At 38.7% G+C, this 21,301-nt stretch overlaps 1 protein-coding gene across 1 annotated transcript in view; it reads right to left on the reverse strand.

Moving 5' to 3' along the window:
- Positions 1-633: 633 nt before the first annotated feature.
- The window catches only part of LOC129844772 (uncharacterized), a gene marked incomplete at its 3' end in the record, with an annotated part of 45,683 nt that continues 25,015 nt past the window's right edge, over positions 634-21,301 (reverse strand). The window contains exons 7-15 of the mRNA XM_055912877.1: positions 20,901-20,991; positions 20,546-20,703; positions 20,285-20,437; positions 16,041-16,225; positions 15,791-15,908; positions 15,235-15,506; positions 14,794-14,949; positions 12,208-12,563; positions 634-828 (exon numbers count right to left, since the gene is read on the reverse strand). Of these exons, the coding sequence (XP_055768852.1) occupies positions 634-828; positions 12,208-12,563; positions 14,794-14,949; positions 15,235-15,506; positions 15,791-15,908; positions 16,041-16,225; positions 20,285-20,437; positions 20,546-20,703; positions 20,901-20,991 (1,684 nt within the window). The remainder of the gene's footprint in view (positions 829-12,207; positions 12,564-14,793; positions 14,950-15,234; positions 15,507-15,790; positions 15,909-16,040; positions 16,226-20,284; positions 20,438-20,545; positions 20,704-20,900; positions 20,992-21,301) is intronic.

Consider the following 21,301-nt stretch of genomic DNA (forward strand, 5'->3'; position numbering starts at 1 on the left):
AGTGTTTGGGCCACACAGGACTGTTTCAGGTTAGTCACGTTTGTTGGGTTTTGTAATTTGTAGTGTTTGTTGTTTTTCCATTAAAACATGAATACCTACTACTCCGCATCTTGGTCCGATCCATGCTCCTCCTCGTCTGAGGAGGAGAACGACTACGACAGCCGTTACAGATAGGCCGTCATTGTAATAAGAATTTGTTCTTAACTGACTTGCCTAGTTAAATGAAGGTTAAATTTAAAAATATTCATAATATATAACACATACACATCAGCAGGCTGAGCATACAACCACAGGGCTGAGCATACAACCATGTGTTGGAGGTTAAAGACAGATAGAGACAGACAGATGTAAGTAACAGACAGACAGAAAACAGACAGACAGAGACAGACAGACAGACAGACAGACAGATGTAACAGACAGAGACAGACAGACAGATGTAACAGACAGAGACAGACAGACAGAGGTAACAGACAGACAGACAGACAGACGTAACAGACAGACAGACAGACGTAACAGACAGACAGACAGACAGACAGACAGACGTAACAGACAGACAGACACAGACAGACAGACAGACAGACAGACATGAGTAACAGACAGACAGACAGACAGACAGACAGACAGGTGTAGTACCGTGACATGGCCTGGAAGCAGGTATGAGGCACCATGTCTCTGACGTAGACCAGAGGTTGTCTCATGATGGTCTCCAGGGGTTGGTGTAGGTGGACGGGAGTAAAGCTGACGTCCAGAAGGGTATATAGACGCTTAGAGAAACTCAGACCAGAATTATAGAGAACCATCACCTGGTCCTCCTCACTGCCTGTTAACCTGAAACCACATTAACACTTTATATTAACATCTTACTGTATGGAGAGTCTCTATGTATCTTACTGTATGGAGAGTCTCTATGTATCTTACTGTATGGAGAGTCTCTATGTATCTATAACATCTTACTGTATGGAGAGTCTCTATGTATCTTACTGTATGGAGAGTCTCTATGTATCTTACTGTATGGAGAGTCTCTATGTATCTATAACATCTTACTGTATGGAGAGTCTCTATGTATCTTACTGTATGGAGAGTCTCTATGTGTCTTACTGTATGGAGAGTCTCTATGTGTCTTACTGTATGGAGAGTCTCTATGTGTCTTACTGTATGGAGAGTCTCTATGTGTCTTACTGTATGGAGAGTCTCTATGTATCTTACTGTATGGAGAGTCTCTGTATCTTACTGTATGGATACAGTCTCTATATAACTTACTGAATGGAGACAGTCTCTATATAACTTACTGAATGGAGACAGTCTCTATATAACTTACTGAATGGAGACAGTCTCTATATAACTTACTGTATGGAGACAGTCTCTATATAACTTACTGTATGGAGACAATCTCTATATAACTTACTGTATGGAGACAGTCTCTATATAACTTACTGTATGGAGACAGTCTCTATATAACTAACTGTATGGAGACAGTCTCTATAATATAACTTACTGTTTGGAGACAGTCTCTATATAACTTACTATATGGAGACAGTCTCTATATAACTTACTGTATGGAGACATGGAGACAGTCTCTATATAACTTACTATATGGAGACAGTCTCTATATAACTAACTGTATGGAGACAGTCTCTATATAACTTACTGTTTGGAGACAGTCTCTATATAACGTACTATATGAGACAGTCTCTATATAACTTACTGTATGGAGACAGTCTCTATATAACTTACTGTATGGAGACAGTCTCTATATAACTTACTGTATGGAGACAGTCTCTATATAACTAACTGTATGGAGACAGTCTCTATATAACTTACTGTTTGGAGACAGTCTCTATATAACACTATATGGAGACAGTCTCTATATAACTTACTGTATGGAGACATGGAGACAGTCTCTATATAACTTACTGTATGGAGACAGTCTCTATATAACTTACTGTATGGAGACAGTCTCTATATAACTTACTGTATGGAGACAGTCTCTATATAACTTACTGAATGGAGACAGTCTCTATATAACTTACTGTATGGAGACAGTCTCTATATAACTTACTGTATGGAGACAATCTCTATATAACTTACTGTATGGAGACAGTCTCTATATAACTTACTGTATGGAGACAGTCTCTATATAACTAACTGTATGGAGACAGTCTCTATAATATAACTAACTGTTTGGAGACAGTCTCTATATAACTTACTATATGGAGACAGTCTCTATATAACTTACTGTATGGAGACATGGAGACAGTCTCTATATAACTTACTATATGGAGACAGTCTCTATATAACTAACTGTATGGAGACAGTCTCTATATAACTTACTGTTTGGAGACAGTCTCTATATAACGTACTATATGAGACAGTCTCTATATAACTTACTGTATGGAGACAGTCTCTATATAACTTACTGTATGGAGACAGTCTCTATATAACTTACTGTATGGAGACAGTCTCTATATAACTAACTGTATGGAGACAGTCTCTATATAACTTACTGTTTGGAGACAGTCTCTATATAACACTATATGGAGACAGTCTCTATATAACTTACTGTATGGAGACATGGAGACAGTCTCTATATAACTTACTGTATGGAGACAGTCTCTATATAACTTACTGTATGGAGACAGTCTCTATATAACTTACTGTATGGATACAGTCTCGACATAACTTACTGTATGGATACAGTCTCTATATAACTTACTATATGGAGACAGTCTCTATATAACTTACTATATGGAGACAGTCTCTATATAACTTACTGTATGGAGACAGTCTCTATATAACTTACTATAGGAAACAGTCTCTATATAACTAACTGTATGGAGACAGTCTCTATATAACTTACTGTATGGAGACAGTCTCTATATAACTTACTGTATGGAGACAGTCTCTATATAACTTACTGTTTGGAGACAGTCTCTATATAACTTACTGTTTGGAGACAGTCTCTATATAACTTACTATATGGAGACAGTCTCTATATAACTTACTGTATGGAGACAGTCTCTATATAACTTACTGTATGGAGACAGTCTCTATATAACGTACTGTATGGGGACATGGAGACAGTCGCTATATAACTTACTGTATGGATACAGTCTCTATATAACTTACTGTATGGAGACAGTCTCTATATAACTTACTGTATGGAGACAGTCTCTATATAACTTACTGTATGGAGACAGTCTCTATATAACTTACTGTATGGGGACATGGAGACAGTCTCTATATAACTTACTGTATGGATACAGTCTCTATATAACTTACTGTATGGAGACAGTCTCTATATAACTTACTGTATGGAGACATGGAGACAGTCTCTATATAACTTACTGTATGGATACAGTCTCTATATAACTTACTGTATGGAGACATGGAGACAGTCTCTATATAACTTACTGTATGGAGACAGTCTCTATATAACTTACTGTATGGAGACAGTCTCTATATAACTTACTGTATGGAGACAGTCTCTATATAACTTACTGTATGGAGACATGGAGACAATCTCTATATAACGTACTGAATGGAGACATGGAGACAGTCTCTATATAACTTACTGTATGGAGACAGTCTCTATATAACTTACTGTATGGAGACAGTCTCTATATAACTTACTGTATGGAGACATGGAGACAATCTCTATATAACGTACTGTATGGAGACATGGAGACAGTCTCTATATAACTTACTGTTTGGAGACAGTCTCTATATAACGTACTATATGAGACAGTCTCTATATAACTTACTGTATGGAGACAGTCTCTATATAACTTACTGTATGGAGACAGTCTCTATATAACTTACTGTATGGAGACAGTCTCTATATAACTAACTGTATGGAGACAGTCTCTATATAACTTACTGTTTGGAGACAGTCTCTATATAACACTATATGGAGACAGTCTCTATATAACTTACTGTATGGAGACATGGAGACAGTCTCTATATAACTTACTGTATGGAGACAGTCTCTATATAACTTACTGTATGGAGACAGTCTCTATATAACTTACTGTATGGATACAGTCTCTACATAACTTACTGTATGGATACAGTCTCTATATAACTTACTATATGGAGACAGTCTCTATATAACTTACTATATGGAGACAGTCTCTATATAACTTACTGTATGGAGACAGTCTCTATATAACTTACTATAGGAAACAGTCTCTACATAACTAACTGTATGGAGACAGTCTCTATATAACTTACTGTTTGGAGACAGTCTCTATATAACTTAATATATGAGACAGTCTCTATATAACTTACTGTATGGAGACAGTCTCTATATAACTTACTGTATGGAGACAGTCTCTATATAACTTACTGTTTGGAGACAGTCTCTATATAACTTACTGTATGGAGACAGTCTCTATATAACTTACTGTATGGAGACAGTCTCTATATAACTTACTGTATGGGGACATGGAGACAGTCTCTATATAACTAACTGTATGGAGACAGTCTCTATATAACTTACTGTTTGGAGACAGTCTCTATATAACTTACTATATGAGACAGTCTCTATATAACTTACTGTATGGAGACAGTCTCTATATAACTTACTGTATGGGGACATGGAGACAGTCTCTATATAACTTACTGTATGGAGACAGTCTCTATATAACTTACTGTATGGGGACAGTCTCTATATAACTTACTGTATGGAGACAGTCTCTATATAACTTACTGTATGGATACAGTCTCTATATAACTTACTGTATGGAGACAGACTCTATATAACTTACTGTATGGAGACATGGAGACAGTCTCTATATAACTTACTGTATGGATACAGTCTCTATATAACTTACTGTATGGAGACATGGAGACAGTCTCTATATAACTTACTGTATGGAGACAGTCTCTATATAACTTACTGTATGGAGACAGTCTCTATATAACTTACTGTATGGAGACAGTCTCTATATAACTTACTGTATGGAGACATGGAGACAATCTCTATATAACGTACTGTATGGAGACATGGAGACAGTCTCTATATAACTTACTGTATGGAGACAGTCTCTATATAACTTACTGTATGGAGACATGGAGACAATCTCTATATAACGTACTGTATGGAGACATGGAGACAGTCTCTATATAACTTACTGTATGGAGACAGTCTAACATGATGGTATCTTACTATATGGAGACAGTCTCTATATAACTTACTGTATGGAGACATGGAGACAATCTCTATATAACTTACTGTATGGAGACATGGAGACAGTCTCTATATAACTTACTGTATGAAGAAAGTCTAACATGATGGTATCTTACTATATGGAGACAGTCTCTATATAACTTACTGTATGGATACAGTCTCTATATAATTTACTGTATGGAGACAGTCTCTATATAACTTACTGTATGGAGACATGGAGACAGTCTATATATAACTTACTGTATGGATACAGTCTCTATATAACTTACTGTATGGAGACAGTCTCTATATAACTTACTGTATGGAGACATGGAGACAGTCTCTATATAACTTACTGTATGGAGACAGTCTCTATATAACTTACTGTATGGAGACAGTCTCTATATAACTAACTGTATGGAGACAGACTCTATAATATAACTTACTGTTTGGAGACAGTCTCTATATAACTTACTGTATGGAGACATGGAGACAGTCTCTATATAACTTACTGTATGGATACAGTCTCTACATAACTTACTGTATGGAGACAGTCTCTATATAACTTACTGTATGGAGACAGTCTCTATATAACTTACTGTATGGAGACATGGAGACAGTCTCTATATAACTTACTGTATGGAGACAGTCTCTATATAACTTACTGTATGGCGACAGTCTCTATATAACTTACTATATGGAGACAGTCTCTATCTAACTTACCATATGGAGACAGTCTCTATATAACTTACTGTATGGAGACATGAAGACAGTCTCTATATAACGTACTGTATGGATACAGTCTCTATATAACTTACTGTATGGAGACATGGAGACAGTCTCTATATAACTTACTGTATGGATACAGTCTCTATATGACTTACTGTATGGAGACAGTCTCTATATAACTTACTGTATGGAGACAGTCTCTATATAACTTACTGTATGGAGACAGTCTCTATATAACTTACTGTATGGAGACAGTCTCTATATAACTTACTGTATGGAGACAGTCTCTATATAACTTACTGTATGGAGACAGTCTCTATATAACTTACTGTATGGAGACATGAAGACAGTCTCTATATAACGTACTGTATGGATACAGTCTCTATATAACTTACTGTATGGAGACAGTCTCTATATAACTTACTGTATGGAGACAGTCTCTATATAACTTACTGTATGGAGACAGTCTCTATATAACTTACTATATGGAGACAGTCTCTATCTAACTTACCATATGGAGACAGTCTCTATATAACTTACTGTATGGAGACATGAAGACAGTCTCTATATAACGTACTGTATGGATACAGTCTCTATATAACTTACTGTATGGAGACATGGAGACAGTCTCTATATAACTTACTGTATGGAGACAGTCTCTATATAACTTACTGTATGGAGACAGTCTCTATATAACTTACTGTATGGAGACAGTCTCTATATAACTTACTGTATGGAGACAGTCTCTATATAACTTACTGTATGGAGACAGTCTCTATATAACTTACTGTATGGAGACAGTCTCTATATAACTTACTGTATGGAGACAGTCTCTATATAACTTACTGTATGGAGACATGGAGACAATCTCTATATAACGTACTGTATGGAGACATGGAGACAGTCTCTATATAACTTACTGTATGGAGACAGTCTAACATGATGGTATATTACTATATGGAGACAGTCTCTATATAACTTACTGTATGGAGACATGGAGACAATCTCTATATAACTTACTGTATGGAGACATGGAGACAGTCTCTATATAACTTACTGTATGGAGACAGTCTCTATATAACTTACTGTATGGAGACAGTCTCTATATAACTTACTGTATGGAGAAAGTCTCTATATAACTTACTGTATGGGGACATGGAGACAGTCTCTATATAACTTACTGTATGGATACAGTCTCTATATAACTTACTGTATGGAGACAGTCTCTATATAACTTACTGTATGGAGACATGGAGACAATCTCTATACAACTTACTGTATGGAGACATGGAGACAGTCTCTATATAACTTACTATAGGAAACAGTCTCTATATAACTAACTGTATGGAGACAGTCTCTATATAACTTACTGTTTGGAGACAGTCTCTATATAACTTACTATATGAGACAGTCTCTATATAACTTACTGTATGGAGACAGTCTCTATATAACTTACTGTATGGAGACAGTCTCTATATAACTTACTGTATGGAGACAGTCTCTATATAACTTACTGTATGGAGACAGTCTCTATATAACTTACTGTATGGAGACAGTCTCTATATAACTTACTGTATGGAGACATGGAGACAATCTCTATATAACGTACTGTATGGAGACATGGAGACAGTCTCTATATAACTTACTGTATGGAGACAGTCTCTATATAACTTACTGTATGGAGACAGTCTCTATATAACTTACTGTATGGAGACATGGAGACAATCTCTATATAACGTACTGTATGGAGACATGGAGACAGTCTCTATATAACTTACTGTATGGAGACAGTCTAACATGATGGTATATTACTATATGGAGACAGTCTCTATATAACTTACTGTATGGAGACATGGAGACAATCTCTATATAACTTACTGTATGGAGACATGGAGACAGTCTCTATATAACTTACTGTATGGAGACAGTCTCTATATAACTTACTGTATGGAGACAGTCTCTATATAACTTACTGTATGGAGAAAGTCTCTATATAACTTACTGTATGGGGACATGGAGACAGTCTCTATATAACTTACTGTATGGATACAGTCTCTATATAACTTACTGTATGGAGACAATCTCTATATAACGTACTGTATGGAGACATGGAGACAGTCTCTATATAACTTACTGTATGGATACAGTCTCTATATAACTTACTGTATGGAGACATGGAGACAGTCTCTATATAACTTACTGTATGGAGACAGTCTCTATATAACTTACTGTATGGAGACAGTCTCTATATAACTTACTGTATGGAGACAGTCTCTATATAACTTACTGTATGGAGACATGGAGACAATCTCTATATAACGTACTGTATGGAGACATGGAGACAGTCTCTATATAACTTACTGTATGGAGACAGTCTCTATATAACTTACTGTATGGAGACAGTCTCTATATAACTTACTGTATGGAGACATGGAGACAATCTCTATATAACGTACTGTATGGAGACATGGAGACAGTCTCTATATAACTTACTGTATGGAGACAGTCTAACATGATGGTATCTTACTATATGGAGACAGTCTCTATATAACTTACTGTATGGAGACATGGAGACAATCTCTATATAACTTACTGTATGGAGACATGGAGACAGTCTCTATATAACTTACTGTATGGAGACAGTCTAACATGATGGTATCTTACTATATGGAGACAGTCTCTATATAACTTACTGTATGGAGACATGGAGACAATCTCTATATAACTTACCGTATGGAGACATGGAGACAGTCTCTATATAACTTACTGTATGGAGACAGTCTAACATGATGGTATCTTACTATATGGAGACAGTCTCTATATAACTTACTGTATGGAGACATGGAGACAATCTCTATACAACCTACTGTATGGAGACATGGAGACAGTCTCTATATAACTTACTATAGGAAACAGTCTCTATATAACTAACTGTATGGAGACAGTCTCTATATAACTTACTGTTTGGAGACAGTCTCTATATAACTTACTATATGAGACAGTCTCTATATAACTTACTGTATGGAGACAGTCTCTATATAACTTACTGTATGGAGACAGTCTCTATATAACTTACTGTATGGAGACAGTCTCTATATAACTTACTGTATGGAGACAGTCTCTATATAACTTACTGTTTGGAGACAGTCTCTATATAACTTACTATATGGAGACAGTCTCTATATAACTTACTATAGGAAACAGTCTCTATATATCTTACTGTATGGAGACAGTCTCTATATAACTTACTGTTTGGAGACAGTCTCTATATAACTTACTATATGAGACAGTCTCTATATAACTTACTGTATGGAGACAGTCTCTATATAACTTACTGTATGGAGACAGTCTCTATATAACTTACTGTATGGAGACAGTCTCTATATAACTTACTGTTTGGAGACAGTCTCTATATAACTTACTATATGGAGACAGTCTCTATATAACTTACTGTATGGAGACAGTCTCTATATAACTTACTGTATGGAGACAGTCTCTATATAACTTACTGTATGGAGACAGTCTCTATATAACTTACTGTATGGGGACATGGAGACAGTCTCTATAACTTACTGTATGGATACAGTCTCTATATAACTTACTGTATGGAGACAGACTCTATATAACTTACTGTATGGAGACATGGAGACAGTCTCTATATAACTTACTGTATGGATACAGTCTCTATATAACTTACTGTATGGAGACAGTCTCTATATAACTTACTGTATGGAGACATGGAGACAGTCTCTATATAACTTACTGTATGGATACAGTCTCTATATAACTTACTGTATGGAGACATGGAGACAGTCTCTATATAACTTACTGTATGGAGACAGTCTCTATATAACTTACTGTATGGAGACAGTCTCTATATAACTTACTGTATGGAGACAGTCTCTATATAACTTACTGTATGGAGACATGGAGACAATCTCTATATAACGTACTGTATGGAGACATGGAGACAGTCTCTATATAACTTACTGTATGGAGACAGTCTCTATATAACTTACTGTATGGAGACAGTCTCTATATAACCTACTGTATGGAGACATGGAGACAATCTCTATATAACGTACTGTATGGAGACATGGAGACAGTCTCTATATAACTTACTGTATGGAGACAGTCTAACATGATGGTATATTACTATATGGAGACAGTCTCTATATAACTTACTGTATGGAGACATGGATACAATCTCTATATAACTTACTGTATGGAGACATGGAGACAGTCTCTATATAACTTACTGTATGGAGAAAGTCTAACATGATGGTATCTTACTATATGGAGACAGTCTCTATATAACTTACTGTATGGATACAGTCTCTATATAACTTACTGTATGGAGACAGTCTCTATATAACTTACTGTATGGAGACAGTCTCTATATAACTTACTGTATGGAGACATGGAGACAGTCTATATATAACTTACTGTATGGATACAGTCTCTATATAACTTACTGTATGGAGACATGGAGACAGTCTCTATATAACTTACTGTATGGAGACAGTCTCTATATAACTTACTGTATGGAGACAGTCTCTATATAACTAACTGTATGGAGACAGTCTCTATAATATAACTTACTGTTTGGAGACAGTCTCTATATAACTTACTGTATGGAGACATGGAGACAGTCTCTATATAACTTACTGTATGGATACAGTCTCTACATAACTTACTGTATGGAGACAGTCTCTATATAACTTACTGTATGGAGACAGTCTCTATACAACTTACTGTATGGAGACAGTCTCTATATAACTTACTGTATGGCGACAGTCTCTATATAACTTACTATATGGAGACAGTCTCTATCTAACTTACCGTATGGAGACAGTCTCTATATAACTTACTGTATGGAGACATGAAGACAGTCTCTATATAACGTACTGTATGGATACAGTCTCTATATAACTTACTGTATGGAGACATGGAGACAGTCTCTATATAACTTACTGTATGGATACAGTCTCTATATGACTTACTGTATGGAGACAGTCTCTATATATCTTACTGTATGGAGACAGTCTCTATATATCTTACTGTATGGAGACAGTCTCTATATAACTTACTGTATGGAGACAGCCTAACATGATGGTATCTTACTATATGGAGACAGTCTCTATATAACTTACTGTATGGAGACAGTCTCTATATAACTAACTGTATGGAGACAGTCTCTATATAACTTACTGTATGGATACAGTCTCTATATAACTTACTGTATGGAGACAGTCTCTATATAACTTACTGTATGGAGACAGTCTCCATATAACTTACTGTAAGGAGACAGTCTCTATATAACTTACTGTATGGAGACAGTCTCTATATAACTTACTGTATGGAGACAGTCTCTATATATCTTACTGTATGGAGACAGTCTCTATATAACTTACTGTATGGAGACAGTCTAACATGATGGTATCTTACTATATGGAGACAGTCTCTATATAACTTACTGTATGGAGACAGTCTCTATATAACTTACTGTATGGATACAGTCTCTATATAACTTACTGTATGGATACAGTCTCTATATAACTTACTGTATGGATACAGTCTCTATATAACTTACTATATGGAGACAGTCTCTATATAACTTACTGTATGGATACAGTCTCTATATAACTTACTGTATGGAGACATGGATACAGTCTCTATATAACTTACTGTATGGAGACATGGATACAGTCTCTATATAACTTACTGTATGGATACAGTCTCTATATAACTTACTATATGGAGACAGTCTCTATATAACTTACTGTATGGAGACATGGATACAGTCTCTATATAACTTACTATATGGAGACAGTCTCTATATAACTTACTATATGGAGACATGGATACAGTCTCTATATAACTTACTGTATGGAGACAGTCTCTATATAACTTACTGTATGGAGACAGTTTCTATATAACTTACTGTATGGAGACATGGAGACAGTCTCTATATAACTTACTGTATGGATACAGTCTCTATATAACTTACTATATGGAGACATGGATACAGTCTCTATATAACGTACTGTATGGAGACAGTCTCTATATAACTAACTGTATGGAGACATGGAGACAGTCTCTATATAACTTACTATATGGAGACATGGAGACAGTCTCTATATAACTTACTGTATGGATACAGTCTCTATATAACTAACTGAATGGATACAGTCTCTATATAACTTACTATATGGAGACATGGATACAGTCTCTATATAACGTACTGTATGGAGACAGTCTCTATATAACTAACTGTATGGAGACATGGAGACAGTCTCTATATAACTTACTGTATGGAGACAGTCTCCCAGAGTCTCATGACACCTTTATGTTTCAGTCCTTCCAGAACAAAAAGGTGGATTTGTTTATCTAGCAGGTGGAACCCCGTCACCACGTCCAAGTCACGGCTCTCCCTCTCCCGCGCCGCCATCTTGTAACACGACAATGCCCGCTCCACCGTCTCCTCTGATTGGTCCTCCAGATGGAACGCCACAGCATTGATCCTTAGTAGCTCCGCCCTAAGCCGTGACATCACCGAGACATTAGCGTACTTGAACAGGTATATGATGCGTCCGAATGGGCAGTCCCATGCCCCGTCACTGGCCCCACCTCCTACCGTCAGAGGACAGGCAATCTCCACCTGCACCTAAATCAATAAATCAATCAATTTCCCAAGTTGGGATCAATAAACTACTACTACTACTACTACTACTACTACTACTATTAATACTACTACTACTATTACTGTACTACTACTACTACTACTACTACTACTGTACTACTACTACTACTACTACTACTACTACTACTACTACTAATACTACTATTAATACTACTACTACTATTACTGTACTACTACTACTACTACTGCTACTACTACTACTACTACTACCACTACTACTACTATACTACTGCTACTACTACTGTACTACTACTACTACTACTGTACTACTACTACTACTACTACTGTACTACTACTACTACTACTACTACTACTACTACTACTACTACTACCACTACTACTACTATACAACTGCTACTACTACTGTACTACTACTACTACTACTACCACTACTACTACCACTACTACTACTATACAACTGCTACTACTACTGTACTACTACTACTACTACTACTACTACTACTACTACTACTACTACTACTACTACTACTACTGTACTACCACTACTACTACCACTACTACTACTACTACTACTACTACTACTGTACTACCACTACTACTACTACTACTACTACTACTACTACTACTACTACTGTACTACCACTACTACTACTACTACTACTACTACTACTACTACTACTGTACTACTACTACTACTACTACTACTGTACTACCACTACTACTACTACTACTGTACTACTACTACTACTACTACCACTACTACTACCACTACTACTACTATACAACTGCTACTACTACTGTACTACTACTACTACTACTACTACTACTACTACTACTACTACCACTACTACTACTACTACTACTACTACTACTACTGTACTACCACTACTACTACCACTACTGTTACTACTACTACTGTACTACTACTACTACTACTACTACTACTACTACTACTACTACTACCACCACTACTGTTACTACTACTACTACCACCACTACTGTTACTACTACTACTACCACCACTACTGTTATTACTACTACTACATTTACATTTTTACATTTAAGTCATTTAGCAGACGCTCTTATCCAGAGCGACTTACAAATTGGTGCATTCACCTTATGATATCCAGTGGAACAACCACTTTACAATAGTACTACTACTACTACTACTACTACTACTACTACTACTACTACTACTATACTACTGCTACTACTACTCTACTACTACTACTACTGCTACTACTACTACTGCTACTACTACTACTGTACTACCACTACTACTACTACTACTACTACTACTACTACTACTACTACTACTACTACTGTACTACCACTACTACTACCACTACTGTTACTACTACTACTACTACTACTACTACTACTACTACTACTACCACCACTACTGTTACTACTACTACTACCACCACTACTGTTATTACTACTACTACTACTACTACTACTACTACTACTACTACTACTACTACTATACTACTGCTACTACTACTCTACTACTACTGCTACTACTACTACTGCTACTACTACTACTGTACTACTACTACTACTGTACTACTACTACTACTATTAATACTACTATTAATTCTACTACTACTATTAATACTACTACTACTACTGTACTACTACTACTACTACTACTACCGCTACTACTAATACTACCACCACTACTACTACTGCTACTAATGCTGCTGCTACTACTAATGCTGCTGCTACTACTAATGCTGCTGCTACTACTACTACTACTACTACTACTACTACTACTACTACTACTACTACTACTACTACTACTACTGTTACTACTACTACTGTACTACTACTACTACTACTACTACTACCACCACTACTGTTACTACTACTACTACCACCACTACTGTTATTACTACTACTACTACTACTACTACTACTACTACTACTACTACTACTACTACTACTATACTACTGCTATCACTACTCTGCTACTACTACTACTGCTACTACTACTACTGCTACTACTACTACTGTACTACTACTACTACTGTACTACTACTACTACTATTAATACTACTATTAATTCTACTACTACTATTAATACTACTACTACTACTGTACTACTACTACTACTACTACCGCTACTACTAATACTACCACCACTACTACTACTGCTACTAATGCTGCTGCTACTACTAATGCTGCTGCTACTACTACTACTACTACTACTACTATTCTACTACTACTATACCTTGAGCTGTGAATTGGCATCAAAGTAGTGTCCAGGCTGTTGCTCTGGCCCATCCACCCCTCCTGTCCCTGGCATGGAGGCCATTTTCCTCTCCCAGTCACTCCTCTCACTACTCAACAGCTGGGGCGGTGGGGAACAGCGGATCGGCAGGTTCACCTGGTCATGGAACGGGAAAGAACACTCAATATTCACATCCAACTGGTTCTGGTGCTGAAAAGAAAGATGGATGAATGTACTAGAAAAATGACAAATGTCTGCCACTATCTTCCCACTGGGGTTTAAATGAGTAGCACAACATCTGAGTCAGAGCAATGTTGTTATATTGTGATATTGATTACTGCTTTGTTGGGAAAGAGCTAGAAAGGCATTTCACTGTACTTGTGCACGTGACAATAAAAACAGTGAACAGTCTTGTTTTTCCTTGATCAATGCTAGCTTCACCTTCAGACTCCTCTGTCCTTGTAGCAGGTCGTTGAGGTTAAGCTTGGCGAGGCCACAGGGGTCATAGTGTTTGCTATTCTCTGTGAAGGGGTGGTGATTGGTCCGTTTCCCAGAGACCACGACTACACTGCTTAGCTTGTCATCATTGGGATATGTCCCAAACAGGGCGGGGCTGGTCGACACCTTCTCCAACTTCCTGTCTCTGTCGTGGACCTCAATCTCCAGCGGAGGACCTCGCAGGACCTCCAACAGCTCCCCGGGACTTAGCAAGCCTGGATGAGGTAGAGCTAGCAATAATAAAAGCTCTAGCAATAGACAGATTTAGCGATAGCTTTAGCAGTAACATTAGCTTTAGCGATAGCTTTAGCAGTAACATTAGCTTTAGCGATAGCTATAGCAGTAACATTAGCTTTAGCGATAGCTTTAGCAGTAACATTAGCTTTAGCGATAGCTTTAGCGCTAATAATAGATAAAGCGCTAACTATATTTAGCGATAACGATGATATGAATAGTGACAGTAAACAAATTCTTAAGGGCATGTTTGACAGTGCTCCACCTGTCATGATGACGTTGACGTCGTTGAAATAAACGTTAGTGCTGTGTTCCTGGCCTTTGGTCCGGTGCATAGACGTGTTATGGAACTGGTACTGGCAGTACACTGGCAGACACTTCTCCTGACAGAAGATAGTAGAAGAGGAACGGATGTTACAGGTCTGCTGAGACAGTGTAGTGTTAGAACCTACAGTGTGTAGAAGGGGGCAGGCTGGGAGGGTCATGTTACAGGTCAAGAGTTGGGGTCATATTACCTCTAAGACATGTAAGGGGACAGGGGATGATGGCAGGGAGGAGGCTGACAGGATGGTGATGACTAGAGGGTTGAGTTCAGCCTTCAGCTTCTCAGAGATCAGAGGTCGGTCAAGTGTGATGTTACACAGACCCTCGTACACCCCAGAGGAACACGTCTCCAGGCAGTCAGTCAGACACCGGTCTCCTAACATACACAAATGAAAAAAAGGACAAGATTGACATACTTTACAACAAAACTGTTGTTCTTCATCTACGTTTTAGAACTACATTAACTTTGCCATGCCAATAGTAAAAAAAAGGTATGTGTCTTTTCTTTGGTGTTGTGATACTGTGTTTAGCAGTGTAGTTGTAACTGGGGGGTTTTGGGAGGGGCTACAGATGTTTCTAATTGGCCTTTGCCGAGTCCCAACAACCAGATGTTTTGTTTTTCAGGGAAAATGGAGAGAGAGCTTTTCGGTGTTAGCAAGGCGACACTCCATCTTAACTCCTCAACATTCACTGGAGTGGTTGAACAGTGCAGAAGAAAACCTCCAGACACTTGTTTTTTCTTGTCACGACCAGTATGTAGGGGATTTAGTTTCAGGCATTTCCTTTCAGCCTGCTACGTCAGGTAAGTAATTGCCTCGTGAAGTTTGTAATAGGGCGTCACGCCCTGACCTTAGAGATCCTTTTTATGTCTCTATTTTGGTGTGGTCAGGGCGTGAGTTGGGGTGGGCATTCTATGTTTAGTGTTCTATGTTTTCTATTTCTATGTTTTTGGCCGGGTGTGGTTCTCAATCAGAGGCAGCTGTCTGTCGTTGTCTCTGATTGAGAACCATACTTAGGTAGGCTTTTCCCACCTGTGTTTTGTGGGTAGTTGTTTTCTGTTTTGTGTCTGCACCAGACAGAACTGTTTCGCTTTCGGTCTCCTGTTTGTTGTTTTTGTTCAATTTGTTTTTTTTGGATTAAATCATGAACACTTTAAACACTGCGCCTTGGTCCACTCTTCCTTCAGCCCACGAGAACCGTTACATAGGGCTCCAGTGAAGGCCTCAAATTTATTTATAAAGCCCTTTTTACATCAGCAAATGTAACAAAGTGCTTATACAGAAACCCAGCTTAAAACCCCAAACACCAAGCAATGCAGATCTAGAAGCACGGTGGCTAGGAAAAACTCGCTTGAAAGGCGGGAACTTAGGAAGAAACCTTCCATCCGGCAGAGGCGTGGGAGCCTGGCGAGCTGGCTGAGGCGTGGGAGCCTGACCATTTCCTTCCATTCTAACCTATCCCATTTCCCTTCCATTCTATCCCATTCCCCTTCCCTTCAATCCCATTTCCCCTCCATTCTATCCCATTCCCCTTCCCTTCAATCCCATTTCCCTTCCCTTCAATCCCATTCCCCTTCCCTTCAATCCCATTTCCCTTCCATTCTATCCCATTCCCCTTCCCTTCAATCCCATTTCCTTTCCATTCTATCCCATTTCCATTCCATTCTATACCATTCCCCTTCCCTTCAATCCCATTTCCCTTCCATTCTATCCCATTCCCCTTCCCTTCAATCCCATTTCCCTTCCCTTCAATCCCATTCCCCTTCCCTTCAATCCCATTTCCTTTCCATTCTAACCCATTTCCCTTTTCTTACATTGCATTCTATCCAAATTCCATTTCCTTCCATTCTATCATGTTTCCTTTTCCTTACATTCTAACCCAGTCCCTTTTCTTCCAATCAATCCCATTTCCCTTTCCCAACATTTTATCCCATTTCCGTTTCCTGCTACGCCGTTCTATCACATTTCTTTCCATTCAATTATTTCCCATTTCATTTTCCATCCATTCCGTTTCCTTTCATTATATCCATTTCCATTTCCTTCGATTCGATCCCATTTCCCTTTCCTTTCATGCCATTCCATCCCATTTATTTCGATTCCATTCTCTCCCATTCCCTATTCCTTCCATTCTATCCCACTTCCCTTTCCTTCTATTCTATCCCATTTTCATTTCTTTCCATTTGCTTCCATTTTCATTTCCTTAAAACCTCTTCGGGCTAGGGGGCACTATTTTCACGTTCGGATGAAAAGCGTGCCCAAAGTAAACTGCCTGCTACTCAGGCCCAGAGGCTAGGATATGCATATAATTGGTAGATTTGGATAGAAAACACTCTAAAGTTTCTAAAACTGTTAAAAGTATGTCTGTGAGTATAACATAACTTATGTGGCAGGCGAAACCCAGAGGACAAGCCATCCAGGAAAAAAAATGTTTGAGGTGACTGTGTTTTCAATTAGTTTTCTATGGGAATCTAGATTTCTGAGGCATCTGGATGCAGTTCCTATGGCTTCCACTAGATGTCAACAGTCTTTAGAAATTGGTTGATGTTTTTCTTTTGAGTAATGGTCCAAGAACACCAAGACAGTCGTGAAGAGGGCACAACAAAACCTATTCCCCCTCAGGAGACTGAAAATATTTGGCATGGGTCCTCAGATCCTCATAAGGTTATACAGCTACACCATCGAGATCATCCTGACTGGTTGCATCCCCGCCTAGTATGGCAACAGCTCGGCCTCCGACCGCAAGACACTACAGACGGTAGTGCGTACAGCGCAGTACATCACTGGGGCCAAGCTTCCTGCCATCCAGGACCTCTATACAAGGCGGTGTCAGAGAAAGGCCCTAAAAATTGTCAAAGACTCCAGCTACCCTAGTCATAGACTGTTCTCTCTGCTACCGCATGGCAAGCAGTACCGGAGTACCAAGTCTAGGTCCAAGATACTTCTAAACAGCTTCAACCCCCAAGCTATAAGACTGCTGAACATCTAGTCAAATGGCTTCCCAGACTATTTGCTATCAGTTTCCTTTCATTCCATCCCATTTCCATTTCCTTCCATTTCTATCTATCCCATTTAACTGTCCTTCCATTCTATCCAATGTGCCTTTCATTCTATCCCATTCCATTTCCGTTTCCTAAAATTCTATCCCATTTCTCTTCCATTCTATTCTACCCCATCTCCCTTTCCTTCCATTCTATTCTACCCCATTTCCCTTTCCTTCCATTCTATTCTACCCCATCTCCCTTTCCTTCCATTCTATTCTAGCCCATCCCCCTTTCCTTCCATTCTATTAAACCCCATTTCCCTTTCCTTCCATTCTATTATACCCCATCTCCCTTTCCTTCCATTCTATTCTACCCCATTTCCCTTTCTTTCCATTCTATTCTACCCCATTTCCCTTTCCTTCCATTCTATTCTACCCAATTTCCCTTTCTTTCCATTCTATTCTAGCCCATCTCCCTTTCCTTCCATTCTATTCTATCACATTTCCCTTTCCTTCTATTATATTCTACACCATTTCCCTTTCCTTCCATTCTATTATACCCCATTTCCCTTTCCTTCCATTCTATTATACCCCATTTCCCTTTCCTTCTATTATATTCTACCCCATTTCCCTTTCCTTCCATTCTATTCCCTCCCATTTCCCTGTCTTTCCATTCTATTCCCTCCCATTTCCCAGTCCTTCCATTCTATTCCCTCCCATTTCCCAGTCCTTCCATTCTATTCCCTCCCATTTCCCAGTCCTTCCATTCTATTCCCTCCCATTTCCATTCTATTCCCTCCCATTTCCCTGTCTTTCCATTCTATTCCCTCCCATTTCCCTGTCTTTCCATTCTATTCCCTCCCATTTCCCTGTCTTTCCATTCTATTCCCTCCCATTTCCCAGTCCTTCCATTCTATTATACCCCATTTCCCTTTCCTTCAATTATATTCTACCCCATTTCCCTTTCCTTCCATTCTATTCCCTCCCATTTCCCAGTCCTTCCATTCTATTCCCTCCCATTTCCCAGTCCTTCCATTCTATTCCCTCCCATTTCCCTGTCCTTCCATTCTATTCCCTCCCATTTCCCTGTCTTTCCATTCTATTCCCTCCCATTTCCCAGTCATTCCATTCTATTCCCTCCCATTTTCCAGTCCTTCCATTCTATTCCCTCCCATTTCCCTGTCCTTCGATTCTATTCCCTCCCATTTCCCAGTCCTTCCATTCTATTCCCTCCCATTTCCCAGTCCTTCATTTCCCTCCCATTTCCCTGTCCTTCCATTCTATTCCCTCCCATTTCCCTGTCCTTCATTTCCCTCCCATTTCCCTGTCCTTCCATTCTATTCTTTCCCCTTTCTTTCCATTCCATTCTATCCCATTTCTCTTTCCTTTCTTTCCATCCCATTCCATTTGATCAATTTATTTGCATTCTATTCCATCCCAGTCTCTCCTATCTCACCTGCCAGGAGGTATATGTAGCTGAGTTCTAGTGATGCCACTCCGTTCCTCCTGATGTGCTCAATGTGAGAAGCAGTATCCAGGGTCGACTTGACGAGAGCCTTCTTCCTAGGCACCACCAACTTGTCCTTCACTGAACAAGCCCTCATAGGAGCTGAGGTGAGAGAAACAAATTACTTTATACTGTATGTGTCAGCTGATATTGACAGGGTTTCTATAGAAATAAACGGCTTCATACAGCGGCTCCAGACCAGTCACGTACGAATGGTTGTCTTGCTGGTTGTCTTGCTGGTTTCTTTTACGGCTTTGGAGGACTGATCCAGGGCTGGTTTTGATGAAGCAGAGTCCTGCTCCTGTTCCACTGGGCCGTCAGGTTTGGCACTCTTTGAGTCGACTGACTGCAGGTCCTGCTCCCCTGTTCTAAAACATCACAGGAATAATGGGAAAGTTTGTCAAGCTTGGCACGAAATATCTGTGTTTCTGTGTGTCTGTGTGTCTGTGTGTCTGTGTGTCTGTGTGTCTGTGTGTGTGTGTGTGTGTGTGTGTGTGTGTGGGTGTGGGTGTGGGTGTGGGTGTGGGTGTGGGTGTGGGTGTGGGTGTGGGTGTGTGTGTCTGACCTGGCTCCACATTGTTCTGTGTCTGAGACCAGCGATCCTGTGTTGAGGGCAGCTGAGGAGGAGACCTCCGTGATGGATGCCTTGGGCTCAACTGGTGGGTAATGTTATCATCATGTTACACTGTAGGTATACCCTGAGTTCACATTATAGATACTGATACTCCACTGTTCTGGTATACCCTGAGTTCACATTATAGATACTGATACTCCACTGTTCTGGTATACCCTGAGTTCACATTATAGATACTGATACTCCACTGTTCTGGTATACCCTGAGTTCACATTATGGATACTGATACTCCACTGTAGGTATACCCTGAGTTCACATTATAGATACTGATACTCCACTGTAGGTATACCCTGAGTTCACATTATGGATACTGATACTCCACTGTTCTGGTA

This window comes from Salvelinus fontinalis, unplaced genomic scaffold (genome assembly GCF_029448725.1).
Source record: "Salvelinus fontinalis isolate EN_2023a unplaced genomic scaffold, ASM2944872v1 scaffold_0226, whole genome shotgun sequence".
Classification (NCBI taxonomy): Eukaryota; Metazoa; Chordata; class Actinopteri; order Salmoniformes; family Salmonidae; genus Salvelinus; species Salvelinus fontinalis.